General features: G+C 39.3%; 2 protein-coding genes across 5 annotated transcripts in view; one reads left to right on the top strand and one right to left on the bottom strand.

Annotated features, from left to right (window-relative positions):
• The window catches only part of LOC145897413 (rho guanine nucleotide exchange factor 28-like), a 59,015-nt gene extending 57,576 nt beyond the window's left edge, over positions 1 to 1,439 (top strand). For 3 of the 4 annotated variants that reach the window (XM_082985693.1, XM_082985691.1, XM_082985692.1), the window contains one exon: positions 315 to 1,439. In XM_082985693.1, coding sequence (XP_082841819.1) covers positions 315 to 598 — 284 coding nt within the window. In that variant the 3' untranslated portion in view covers positions 599 to 1,439. The remainder of the gene's footprint in view (positions 1 to 314) is intronic. The other variant, XM_082985694.1, reaches the window with a different exon arrangement.
• Positions 1,440 to 1,504: 65 nt separating this feature from the next.
• On the bottom strand, positions 1,505 to 12,356 carry LOC145897561 (TBC1 domain family member 2B-like). The gene is made up of 19 exons (XM_082985904.1): positions 12,162 to 12,356; positions 11,819 to 11,963; positions 11,543 to 11,739; positions 11,035 to 11,236; positions 10,550 to 10,741; positions 9,462 to 9,569; positions 8,726 to 8,889; positions 8,569 to 8,623; positions 7,978 to 8,180; positions 7,452 to 7,583; positions 6,461 to 6,571; positions 5,770 to 5,972; positions 4,984 to 5,157; positions 4,218 to 4,331; positions 3,411 to 3,608; positions 2,974 to 3,112; positions 2,723 to 2,908; positions 2,336 to 2,457; positions 1,505 to 2,138 (listed from the first exon to the last, which is right to left on the bottom strand). Exons 1-19 carry the CDS (start codon positions 12,228 to 12,230, stop codon positions 1,958 to 1,960), a joined length of 2,895 nt encoding a protein of 964 aa, XP_082842030.1. The 5' UTR covers positions 12,231 to 12,356; the 3' UTR covers positions 1,505 to 1,957.
• Positions 12,357 to 13,764: the final 1,408 nt, after the last annotated feature.

Genomic DNA, 13,764 nt, shown 5'->3' with positions numbered 1-13,764 from the left:
CCATTCGAAATCGGAGGGTCGAAGCAACCAAACGTAACCCTAGATTCAGTTTATTAATATTTGTGAATGGAGATTAAACCGGCATTATGGCGTTCAATGAGTGCCTGTGTGGGGTATAACCGGTTGTTAGAATAAACTTGGGGAGTTGGGCACTTACGTCACTTGCTATTCATCCAAGAGGATTTCAGTAATCACTTGTTCTTATTTTGCTTTGACCGAAGCACCTATTGCATGGTATGCCGCTAATTAACTTAACCCGAATACACACGTTTAGCGCCTTAACATCACCGTGTTCTTTGCTTGCTTCGTTGCAGGCGCCGAGACGTCCCACAAAGGTGCTGCCAAACTGCCGTTCGGTCGGAGCCACCATAAGCGTCCGAACAGTGAGCCAATCAGCACCGCCTACCTTCAAGTTCCCACCAATCACGAACGAGCTACACCTGCCGATGCTGCAATCAGCGTGTCGCCGTCACACTTGAGCGGAGACAGCTCATCCGTGGAGCGTTCCAGTTCGTCGGCGTCGTCGAAAGACGGTGACAAAAGCCAAGGGATAAGAACAAAGCACGAACGCGAAGAGGGGATGGAGTTATTTTTCTAATCCGGTCATTTTTCGTCGCAATCAAGTTCAGCATTGGCGCGTTTCTGGCGAGCAGTTTGTGACAATCGCGCCGTCGCACTTCGTCATCATGCAGAGTAATTCGTTTATTTTGCCACCGCGGGTCGCGGGCGAGGCCCCTCCGTGTTTCGCTTCACAGTTTCGTTTTATTTTTTGGCGAGGGTGGCGCCGAATCGGCCACGCTTTTACCCGCTAGCTGCAGTGTACGAATCTCCCTCTATTTTACCGCGTTTTTCCTCTCATTTCTTCCCATCGTCACAACCCCGGCCACTTTCCTATACTTCATTACCCACCGGTTGTCATGGCGCGACGTCAGCAGCCTTCGCCTTCGATCGTTTTATTTCGCTTACGCAATCATCAACGTCATAGATACGTCACGTAGCAGTAGCACAGCTTTTCATGCACCCTAGACTCACCTGGGCGATGATTAAGGTGCAGATGTCTTTGTCCATGAACTTACTTTTTTTAAAATCCTCTACAGTGTATAAGTTAACGCGATGGCAGATCAGTTATGTGGAAAATCTTATGTTTTGATTCTTTTGTCAATTTTTCGAAGTATGATAAACAACTTATTATTCATTGCAATGGGATCCAGCCGTTTTGCACGCACACATTACGAGCTGTTTTGCGCCATCTTCCGGACATGTAGCTTTGACTCGATTAGTTTTTCTTCCTTCCGCGATTCTGCCACTCTCGTCTTTAGCGCGCGAGCTCCACCTGGCGGAAGTGATTTTTGTCGCTGTTATTTTTTTCGAGTTCTTTTCCTTGTTTTGATCGCTTTTTTTATGAATCGCAAAAACACGACGCTAGCAAACTATAGAAATGTGTGTGATTCGTGGTGTGGGCTGGAGAAGCAGGAAAATGCGACGCTTGCTGGAGCTGGAGGCAAATAACGATTTATTAAACGACAAAATATTGCACACGCGTGTGAAGAATAATCAACTACAAGCTGGGCGGAATCGCTGACGTTTGGCGAGAAATTATTAATAGGCGGAATTGTAACATTGATGCGAAAGTAGTAAGTGCGATTACATACGTAGCAAACTTAGTATATTGCACTTGTACTTTTTCATCATAAAAGTGCTGAAAGATCATTACAAAACAAGTCAACATGTTCGCCTGACCCAGGGAGGAGAGCACGCGAAGGTAAAACCAGCAGAAATCTTGTGTAATTAGCCACTCTGGAGTCTGGATTAGTGAAATTTGATTTTGGGACAGACGCGAAATTCTGGCTTGAACTTGGCGTTAATTTGAAACAAATACAAAACATATACCCTGGACGAAATGCAATGACGATTAACCACAAGGTTCACACTGTTACAATCGGACGGCATCGCGAAATCAATCGTCGTCACTATCTCTGTCAGTGGGCGGCGCGCGTCTTTGACTAACAAATCCCTTTCTGATGACGTCAAGATCACGAAGTTCGGCTTCAACTTTCTCGATGTGGAAGAGGCGGAGTCGATTTATTCGGCGCATGGGGAACGGATTCATCGTTTGGAAAGCGATTTGCGTCAGACTCCTTGAACATAAGAAGTATGAACAGTGAGGGGCAGATCCACAAGCAGTTCACGCTAGAATGTTACTTGTTATTTTTGATCCGGTTTCAAATATTTATAATTGAAACAACATTATAATGTGAACATCAAAACGTTCCAGGCGTACTGTGTTAATCACCTCTACAATATCAGAGCATGTTTTATGTAATTCGTCACTTACCTGACGTCATGCATGCGATGGGACATCACGCGCAGAAATGCGAATACGGACATGTAGTCTGTCAGTTGAAGAAGTTCTTCTTCCACGGTGTAAAAGAATGCCAACCCGTATCGGAATAAAACCTAAAACAACAAAATACAGTTTATCAAAAACTTGCGAGGTTATGCCGCCTGGAGGCGTTTTCAGTTCAAGATTTTTCTGTTTTTTACAACAGTCATGAAAGTATTTTTTTTAATGAACAAACAAAAAATGTACTGATTAACAAGGAGAGTAATAGGCAAATCGTCTGTTTCTACCACGAACATACCACAGTGTGTGTGATCAACATTTTTCCATAGACTTGCATTGATGCTGGGGAGGCCTCGTAAACTGATAGCTTTAACGTACCTTTGAGCCTTCGTTGAGGAAGACATCCCATATGTGGAGCATGGTGGCAGGCGGGACGTTGTCGCAATAAATACACAGAAGCCAGTTGAACGTAATGAGCGAACAATCAACTTGCAACGTTTCCAGGTGCTTGTGGAGACGTGGAAGTTTTTCGGCCATCAGCTCTCGGAAGACGCGCTGGTCGGCCTTATTTAAGCAAGAGCAATTAATCGTTTCGTTACCGCGGGGTTACTCGAGGTCGTATTTAGTACCTGGGAGGCGGTGAGCGTATCGCTGTAGTAATCTGGAGGCATGATCAATTCTGTGACAGCCACTACACACCAGAAAGCCTCTTCTTCGCATAAGTAGAGAAGTGCTACCGCCACCACGCGGTTCAAACCCTGGCAGTAACTGAAAAAATATATGCAATTGTCGAATTTGCGCTAAATCTTAGTAAAAGCTAGTTTTTTAAAGATAGAAAACGTTCTGTTGGACCATTCAAAGTTGTAAAAGCGCATATACACCGTGTAACATGACATTTTCTAAGGATAACATTACAACTATTCAGTTTCGTGAATCTTTGCAAAAATAAACATAAAAAAATAAAAATTAAAAAAGTGTTTGGTTTCGCGTATGTTCATTTAGGTAAAAGTTGTCCGGAAAAGTTTAGATATAGTGAAAAAGACGGGAAGATGTAATCACCACTTACCCGATGCTGGGGTTATGTAAGCTGAATGCTCGCAGAACCCGACGCAGTTGTTCAATGCCATCCGAAGAAAGGCTCACAAAATGTTTATTGTTGGGTAATGTCCTTAACAGGTCGAGTTCGATCTGTTTCGCCGCTAGGGGCGCCACACTTCTCTGACAAAGCTTCTTGTAGTAAGAGCCGTCTGGATCCAACCTATTTCTAAAGACATATAATACACTATCATATAACGTGTAGCGGTATGAACCAATGGTTTTAGCAGAGATCTAACACTGCCGCGGAAGAAATTCAGTTGTGGGATTCAAATTTTTTGTCAGCAGGTTCTATGACAAAAGTCATATTTTTAACGGCTTTTGAGATGCAAAAAATCATTGACAGCAACCAGTGATACTAACCGGTTCGCTGATCTCATAAAATTTCGTAAGACGGTTCTATAGAACCGGTGCGAACCGGCTGAATCCCGCCACTGAAGAGATTTGCTATGTTCAGTGTGAAGACAAGATTACGTTACAAGGTAAGTGGAGGATTTCGCTTTAATTAACGTCAGTGACTGCTTTCTTTTCGTTGAGCTATCTTTTTGCACGAACTTAAACTTTGAACTTGTTTCGTTTCTGGAAATACTTCACGCATAGTGTTATTTCTTAGCGGGAATGATCTGTTAAATGTTACAAGGGAAGACAACACAATACTCCACAAACCTCGAAATTTACCAGCTAGCGTTTTAATTGGTTGAAAGAATAGTTGCGTTGCGAATTTCTCAAAAACAGCGAATGCTACACTTATCTCTACACATGATTAGGTTTTTCGTACCGTAATTGCAGAGTTCTGTGTTTAACCATCCATGTCCAAACTTTCGGTCGCAAGTCATGCGGAACGCCGTAGCGAATCAACAATTTCGTGTCCTCGTTACGTAGTAAGTCGCCCCTGCTCAATCGAACAAATCCAAGACATTAAGGTTTCAGTAAACTGTTAGTAATATTTTGTCAGAGACCTCTCTGTGAGCAATATGCCGACAGACAGCATCAGCAACCAACTGCTTGAAGATTATACTAGTTTATCAAAACAAGCCAGAGGTTGGCAATTCAAAGAGTCTCTTGGGTCATGACTGAGATAAACCCTGTTAGCGGGCATGTTTTGACCGCCTAATGCATATCCGTCACACGTTTATCACCGCTCTAAAAAATTGCAACCAAACAGCAGCGAAAGTGTAAAATTTTGATTTTGTATATATATTATTGTTTTTTCACAAGCTTTCCGTGTCTATTAAGGCACAACAAACGTATTAAAAAGTAGGGATGCACCGGAAGTTCTGTTTGCATTTGTTAAGTGCCAATAAAAGGTTGTATGATAGGATCAGATGTACTCCAGCACATGTTTTCTTTAAATTTATTGCGATTTTAAAGAGATGGATAACAAAATTGGTTTCGGTTTATTCGGCCAAATTTATTAGGCAACTTTTGCCGAATATTCGGTTTCGGCCGAATAAAAAAAATGCTGTTTCGGTGCATCACTATTTAAAAGCCCCATGCGGCTCCGACGGCCGAGCTCTTGCATTAAAAATTAAACACTGTCACACCTGCTTGCTGCAAAGTAGTTCTGCCACTTCGCGTCGATGGATGCGTTATATTCGTTGAGTGAGAAGATGATGTCGGATGCTCTTTTCTCCATCTGACTCGCGGATGCCAGTAGAGAAGATTCTGCGTCGTCTTCCGGAAGACATGTGAATCCAAACACATCGTATTTGCTCTCTCTGTGAAAAATGTGGTGGTTATTAACAATATGCTTGTGTAAATGTTTGCGTTTGCAAATTAAACAATTGAAACCACGGAAATATACTGGGGATTGACGTAATTCGGACTGGAGATTTGGAGGACAGTAGCTAGATATGATGAAGTATTTGTAACATCTTCATTCATTTCAAATTCAAATTCAAACACATTATAGTTGAGCAAATAAAAGGTTATGGCTGTGAAGGCAGGGAGACGCTGAAATAACCCGAGGGTTTTCAAAGTCAAGCGCTTCCCGAGGTCTAATTGAATTTACATAAATAACTAAATACTTACCGTACATAAAATTATAAATAACATAAAATATTAAAAGAAACAAACTGACACGTGGCAAGCCTTTGATGCAAATTTTACTCCGCAACGTGATAAATTGACGCAAAACTTAGGCAAATAGTCGCAAGTATATATGCAAATAACTTTATCAGTTATTCTGCACCGACACTGATCTGTGCTTACCAGTCTCAACATTTATTGAACTACAGTAGGCTAGCTTTTTGAAGTTAAGTAATATATTAATTTTACGCTGTCCATTGCGAGGAAATGTGCGTTCGGAAATCTTAACAAATTTTCCTTACTTTCTGGTAGTAACGACGGACGTTTCTGCCAGGGCTTCTTGTATCAAAATCTTAACCATGTCCTTCTTGTCCTTGTCGGAAGGCGCCACTTTCTCCCCGGCAACAGCGAGACCAACACTCTCCGATCTTGGTTTGTTCATTTCCGCCAGCAGGACAAGGTATTTGCTGTTGAGCTGACAGTACTGGGCCTCCTTCAGTTTTATCTGTGAAAATCGCGCGTCAGTTTGGAAAAGCTTTCGTGGTGTGTTGTGACTGGTAATTTGATGCTGGTGATATGGATCGGGTGTCAATGTCGCATGGAGAAGTGAGCAGTTATGATTAACACCAACATTTCATTAGAAAATATACAGTTCTGGTTTTTTCTTCCCTTTTTTAGAAATCACTGATAAATCCCTGTTTTATGCCCCAGAATTTTGCAAATTTTTTTGTTGATCATGCTCAGTAATAAATATGTCGAACAATACAAAGTTACATTGCATTGGTTTACAAAAAAATACAGTGTAGTAACATATTGGAGAGGTTACGCACAAATACGGCAACACGATGTTCCACCAAACACATATCAGTTCCAATTTACGGGCACGTGTGATATTGGCGCCTTCGGTATAATGCAACCTCATCAAACCTTAATGAAAACGTATATCCCCTCCTTATTCACGCAATAAACCCTAGATGCAATCAGTCTACGTACTTTGTCGTGCATGGATTCCAGTCGTTCGCCGTCCATCTGCCGCAAGTTGGCGAGCTCCAAGATCTCGTTATTCAACAGCTTGTTCTGCATCATGTAACCCTCGGCCTGGTCCTGTGCGACATTAAGGCTGATAACAAATCGCCGCCTACGCAACTTTAAAATATGCCCGGCGCGAATGCAAACAACGCCTTTTTAGTGAGAAGTTTACGGACAAAGCGGAAGTTTTGCGGACGAAGTCGGTTTTTAGTAAGCTTACTCACAAATTAAACATTGCCGGCGACACTGTTGTTGTTTTTGTTATTGTTGTTGATTAGGTTGTCATTCTCTTTTTTGTTTACATGAAAAAGGCAACGACAATTTTTTTTCTTGCTTGTTAACGAGTTCGTGTATATTTTCCTTGTATGTTTATAATTAACGAAATGGAAGTTTGGATTGAATGATAATGAGTTATTTAGCAGCGTACCGTAGTTAAATTTTAAAAACCACCAGATGGTTTTAACTCTAAATATTATTCTGTAAGGTGCAAAAACAACGTTTAGACCAAATATGTCTCATTAGTGCAGCTTTGTATGACCCTGAGGAAGTCTCGCCGAATGGCAGACGAAACGTCGGTTTCGAATAAATAACTTCAGAAACTTAAGTGCCAGAAGAACGATTTTGATTAATTAGTATGCCTGGCAGCAAAAATAGCAGTATGGTGTGACTATTGTTGACGATCTTGTCGACCAAACGGCCAAGCAAACACTTCTACTTTTGTGGTGACTATAATCACAGTATTCATACCATGCTTGTACCTAACTATTAAGTCCATTAGTTGCCATTTTGTATTTTGTATGTCAACTTTAAACCCAACATTTATGCTGTTATTGCATATCAGATTTGATACCACATCGACAAAGAATTGTCAACAAGGAACCGTTAGTTGGAACAGGTCACATATATTTATGATCGAAAACTTGTAACCAACCCTATCCGAAAACACACGACATACCTTAAGCAGGTCAATGTCTTCACCCACTGATGCTGTAGCAGGAGACAAGATGACGAATTCTTCATTTTTCTCCTCTTTAAGTTTGGTGTGATCGTCGGTGAGTTGGGTGTGGTTGCGCTCTAGGTCGTGTAACTGAACGTGAAAGTAGCCATATATTTTATGGCAGGAAGCAACCCAAGTTCTGTCATGATAATTGACCAGGTGCGCCCAACAGGACGGATGTTTGTTTAAATTTACAGAACACGCACGACAGCCAAAACAACGATTTCATATTTAACGAATTACATAGTGAATAAATGATTTAATCGGACCAAAATAACCAAATAGAATGGATCCTTACTTTATCATCAGCTCCAGATGTCTCCGTTCTTACGCCAAGAAATGATAAATAATAAACCACCATTTTGGCACCGAAACCCTCTTTACCAAAACGTCAACGTTTTAAGTCATCGTGCTTTAAAATACCATCAAAACGCCACATATACCTTTGCAAGCGAATTAAAAACTCACGTTTTTTCAGTAATACCTGATTGCTGAGCTGCATCACAACCGCGTCTTTGACCGACAACATTTCCTGCAACATGGAGTTCTGTTCCTTAAGAGCGTTTTCCCTGGTCTGGCTTTCATCTCCCTCTTGTTGCAGTCGTTCGTTGGTCAGTTTGAGGCTAATGAGTTCCGACCGCATTTTCCGTTCCTCGTTCGAGAAAACAGAGTGTGGAGGTAGTGTTCCTGAGCATCAGAGAAAAAATGTTAAAAAAATGATGTTTTTTGTGACAGATAAACACAAAAAACTTGGTTTGCTGGGTTTGTGTTATTTATAGTAAAACTAAAAAAACGTTTCTTGAAATTACTTTATTTGTATCTCAAAATTAGTGTTGCATATTGTAATAAAGCATTTGTATGAACAGTCAACACTTAAATTGGTCAAGTTTGTTTTAATCACTAACATATTCAAAATAATTGGACAAAATATCAATATCGCCATGCAAATGACATATCTGCCTGGCCATTCAATTGAAGATTGCAACTTAAGAAAATTATGCATATCCGAATGGTTGGTAAATTTGTTGCAGCTTACATGTAAATAAAACTGCAACTTAACAGTTGAGAAAAATACCTTTGCTAAGTTGTTCATATTTGTCCAGCTCCAGCTTTAACACTTGGATCGACTCCTACACATGTTGGCAAATAAATGAAATTAAAGGATAACTTGCAAAAATATGTTACCCTGTCGAAACTCTTTAAAACAACAACAACAATTTATTGTCACCAACCTCTTTGGTTTGCAGCTTCATCTTCATCATTGTCATCTCATCGTGCAGTTGCAAAATTTCCCCTTTTAGTCCTTTAATAAAACTTCCATAACCCATATCACTGGCATTAGTGCTCGATCTTTTGGGGGATGGGTGAAGAATGCCTTGGTTTAACGCACTTGATGCTGTGACAAAATTAAAATCATATTGTGTAACCACTATGCCAGGCCTCACCTGAAACGCACAGGAAGATTAAGACGGAATACTTGTATGTAAATACATGGTTGTTGACAAATTGTTGTATTTAAACAAGAGTAGTGTATCGCCATGGCAAGCTTACTGTATATTTTTTACAGTAATAAAAATAGAATAGTCAATACAAAAAATATAATTGGAAATAAAAGATTTTTTAAATACATATATATATAATACACAAGTTTGAAATGTAACACACACCACAAATAAGTGGGATTATGACAGCCGTAAGCATAAGTAAGACAACACTGACTTAAAGTACACAATTTTAATAGCTATAATGCCAAGTTAGAAGATAAAATAGAATTTGAAAATTCAAAATGCAATATTTTCTATTCAGGCTAAGTTATTCATCGATATCATCATTTCCCTTTTGGAAAAGGGCCTTATACATCATAAATCAACATGTCACCATTTTTCATGATTCACACAAAGTATGCACATAAGCCTTGATGACTAAACCACTCTCAAGAATAAAGCAATTCAATCTTCTCGTTCTCACCTGCCAGAGATTTTGATACAGCTCCCCCAATCATTGAATCATCGGTTTTGCCACCACTAGATTTTAATTTTATCGCTTGATTTCTTAATGTTTTCTTGGCTGCTTCACCTGCAAGACAATATCAGTAAATTTTACTAAATCACATAATCTTCTTTGTTGTAAACTTTTTAAACAATTCTTGCAAGTTATCTATCACATATTATACATACACCAGATGTTAACAAATAAAACAAACACATTTGGCACCAGTGATGCAAGATGGATATGATTTGCCCTTTCTAAACCATTAACTTCTTATCCTCAAATATACCGCAAGTTTACTGGAAGATCTTTATAACAAAGCTGCAGCTTTGCAATAATATGGCTTTTTTTGCACATATCTTTACAACTAGTGATGCACCGAAACAGCTCTTTTTATATTCGGCCGAAACCGAATATTCGGCAAAAGTTGCCGAATTAATTCAGCCGAATAAACCGTAACTAATTTTGGTAACCATCTATTTAAACGCAATAAATTTAAACAAAACATATACTGGATTACATCTTATCCTATCACACAGCCTTTTTTGGCGCTTGAAGAATAACCTCGTCTTCTGCACCATAAGTGCTTAATGTTGATTTTTATCATTTCTGTGAAAGTGAACAAATGAAACGAACATATTCGTACAGTTTAAACAATGATTTTGACCTTTTCTAAACTTTGCGTTTCAGCTTTATATGCAATAAAAAAGTTTCGGTTTCGGCCGAATTTTGCAGAAATATTCAGCCGAAACCGAATAATTGCGAAAACCTTAGTTTCGGCCGAATAAATTCGGCAAACCGAACTTTCTGTGCATCCCTATTTATAACAGCTATTGTAATTTGAAACCAAAGCTGTGAAATTTGCATGTGAATTTTGCCACTAATCAACTGCATCATGACCAAACAGACAACATATTAACTTGTTGAAACATAACTAAGTGAAACAAAATGTTCAGAGGAAATAAATTTTAATAAGATTTGTGATATTTCAAGTAGTTTGTAGAAAAAGTGTCTAAATCCCCTCTCAACTAAAACAACATGTCCCACAGTAATAGCCAATTCCATACCTGCATTTGTAAATGCTGTATTAATGTTTCCAAGGCTGGGCATTGGCAACTTGTTACCAAGAACGGCAATGCTATTTCCTGGGGTAAAGCTAGAGCTTCGATTATGAAGCGTTGCTGCTTGATCACCGACCGTGTCTGGGGGTTCTTCGTCAGGTTGAAAAACTCGTAATGGAGCTGGAGCTATGCCGACATCTGAGTAAGAATATTACAAAAATGTTTTGACAAGATATTTCCACAAAATTTTAACCTGTTTTACTCACAATAGATGACGTCACACGATTACTGATATAAAAATATTGCATGTCAAAATATGTTTTCAAACCCTGTATTGCACACAGACAGGAAGTATTAGACCCTTATACTTCCATAGCAGACAACTTTTAGATAAGAATAAAAAAACATATACTTTTTCTTATAGTATATATGCCAATGGACAAAGAAATGAAGACTTGTGGTAGTTCAAAACCAACAATATTGTCACTTGCCTGACTTTACTGATGACTGTTTAACACCAATAAGTCCAGGCTTTATTTCCTGTGTATTTGAAACCCAAAATACACTCGCCCCCTGTATAGACCCCTGCCAGTCTGGTTTCTGGGGATAATCTTCTGCTTGCTGAAGGTTAAATGCACGACGCCGTGACTGCAGTTCTTGAATCCACCACATTAGTGTTTTTCTATCAGAAGCCTGAATAAAAAAAGCAATGTTTTTCGTTTGAAGCCTTATGAGAACACACCTAAACCCAACACAGTGGCAAAGAATTTATTTAAAGATTTTAATGACGACACGTTTTAACCATGTAATATTGTATTAAATAAATGAATTAGTGCTTGTAATACAATATTCATACCACTTGCATGGCAATCAGACTGTACACATTATTGTGTAAGCTACAGACAGATGGCCACTGTTTCGACCTAGAAGGTCTCATCAGTGCAGCTGGTGTGACTTTTAGACGACTTTACTGACCAAACAGCCAAGTACACATTATACCTGCAAATTGTGGGTTGTTCCATCAGACGTAATTGAGAAAAGGTTGTCTTGGAGACTTGAGGCAGTAAAATTAAATGATGCTCTTCGCAGGGGAATTCTACCCATATTTCCAATGCTTTCAGTTTCCTGGTCTGGATTTCTCATAAACACCAACTCACATGTATCAGGAGTGTAAGAAAACCATCTTGTTTTGGACACTGTTAAAAGCAAGATACACTTGAATGTGGAATGTGTTCTGTTTCATTGGATTTTCACATGCATTTTTGGAAAATTTACATTTTACTATTCCAGTTGAAGAGACTCTCGTCAAGTAGCCACATAACTTTGCTGGATTCTTTTTGTTGTTGGTTGATGTTTGTGATGAGACCTGAACAAATCCACTACTGGCTGTTGCACTTTTTGGAGATGTCAGTGGAGAGAGCTAAAGGAAATATGATATAAAAAATGTCAACAATAATAGATTGATCAACACAAAAATGCCTGACTGCATAATCACAATTAGAAGGTTGCAGGCTGAGTAATTTATAATCAATGCATTTTGAAAACAAAAATGCAAAAGTTTGAAAAGTGCAAAAATAAGCAATAACTTAGACAACCAAAAATAAATCTTTAAGCTTACGCTGTCAGATTTTGATGAACTTTGATCTTCATCTTCCAAACTTATTAGCATACCAGTAGGACATGACATATTTACTACACAATGCCAATTCTTTGCAACATCAGTGTTAAGTCTCACAAATGCTGTTCTTGCTGTCACTACACTAAAGCATACATGTTTCGATGCAATATTAATTGTTTCCGTGTACGGTTGACAAATTTATTTTTCAAGAAATGACAGACGCTGAAAGGGGAATTCCCCACATATTATTTCCAGATGAGGAATATTCCTGGCATAAAGATAATTTTCTGGTCGCCCTGGTAACTAATGGGTTGCATCCAGTTATTGGGCGACCACATGGTCGTGCAAATTAAACAAAACAGCGAGGCAGTTCGCAAAAGGTTTCTTTTCATCCAGTTTGGCATGACTTTTACTGTAAACTGATTTACATTTTGAAAAATAAGAATTTGCGAAGCAGTTTAGTTTTTGAAACATGTTTTTGGGGTTCTTGATTCAGCAGTGTCGGTTGCCAGTTATGAAATGGAGCGAGACGAGACGAGATATATACACCCATGGACAACCGAAGAGCTAAAAACGTACGAAGTTCATACCATCTGTCAAAGCACCGGGTTTTGTCGCATGGGTAGACTGGTGAACATAATTTGTCAGGGAACCCTTATTTTAACACTACTGTATCACACATTTCCACGCTGCATGGTTTTATGCACAAAATTGTTCATCAATCGAGCTTCATTGCCAAGAAACAACTCTTACCATAAATAAAGTGTGTCCATTGTGTGTTACAGGTAGTTAACGTGAGTATTACGATCGCGGGTATGAAGCCACGAAAGTTCGGATTCTGCTAAATACCTGAGTGCAATTATTCGTATTTATATCTGAATAGTTTTGTTTTACAACATGCACAAACCAATTTGACAATTATAATCGCTGACCGTAATTATAGCAGTTGGTTTCCGTGATAATGGTTGCCGGCCATCTACCGGCCTCTTACAACTCCCTATTTGTACACACAGTGCACGATCATTTCACAAGAAATGCTTTCAGCTTTTTTCACACAAGGGCTAACACCACCTTCGGCTTACGCATGCTTAAATATAGGGACCCACAGATTGGAGGAAATAATACCATTAGGCCGGGTCCACACTCACGCTTTGCGCCGGCGGATTCTTTGTTTGTTTCTTTATACGCCGGCGTGCGGGCGTAGGCTTGGGACATTGAAACAAACAAATAATCCGCCGGCGCAAAGCGTGAGTGTGGACCCGGCCTTGGATCGCTCTCCCGTCCATCATTTTAAAAAATCCGCCTACGTTTTACATCTCAGTACTAATTCATCCATTTTCATCCACCCTGTCCATTTCTCTTTTTCTTCCCAGACCCATATTGCATGTTGTTTATTTTTTCGCTTATCCGTATGCAAAACATCACTGTCTTTGAATACGTACGGTTTCGTAGTATATTGACTTTTAACTTTTTGGAACAATTCTTCGTTGCCAATTTTTCCCCGTCATTTAGTATACCCTGAAATGTATAAACTAACTTAAAAAATAAATGTGATTGACAACAAAAACGAACAAATAATTCAAGAAATAAAATAAAAAGGGCA

Source organism: Ascidia mentula, chromosome 4 (assembly GCF_947561715.1).
Source record: "Ascidia mentula chromosome 4, kaAscMent1.1, whole genome shotgun sequence".
NCBI lineage: Eukaryota > Metazoa > Chordata > Ascidiacea > Phlebobranchia > Ascidiidae > Ascidia > Ascidia mentula.
The sequence above is the reverse complement of the archived record's forward strand: the minus strand, read 5'-3'. Positions and strand labels throughout refer to the sequence as shown.

Bases quoted from the DNA above. Each gene is read 5' to 3' on its own strand.
- LOC145897561 (XM_082985904.1), bottom strand. From the start codon at position 12,230: ATGTCATGTCCTACTGGTATGCTAATAAGTTTGGAAGATGAAGATCAA. The intron at 6,572-7,451 runs GTATGTCGTGTG...AATGTCGCACAG, and splicing joins AAGACATTGACCTGCTTAAG to GACCAGGCCGAGGGTTACAT. The intron at 3,113-3,410 runs GTAAGTGGTGAT...ATATTTTTTCAG, and splicing joins TTACATAACCCCAGCATCGG to TTACTGCCAGGGTTTGAACC.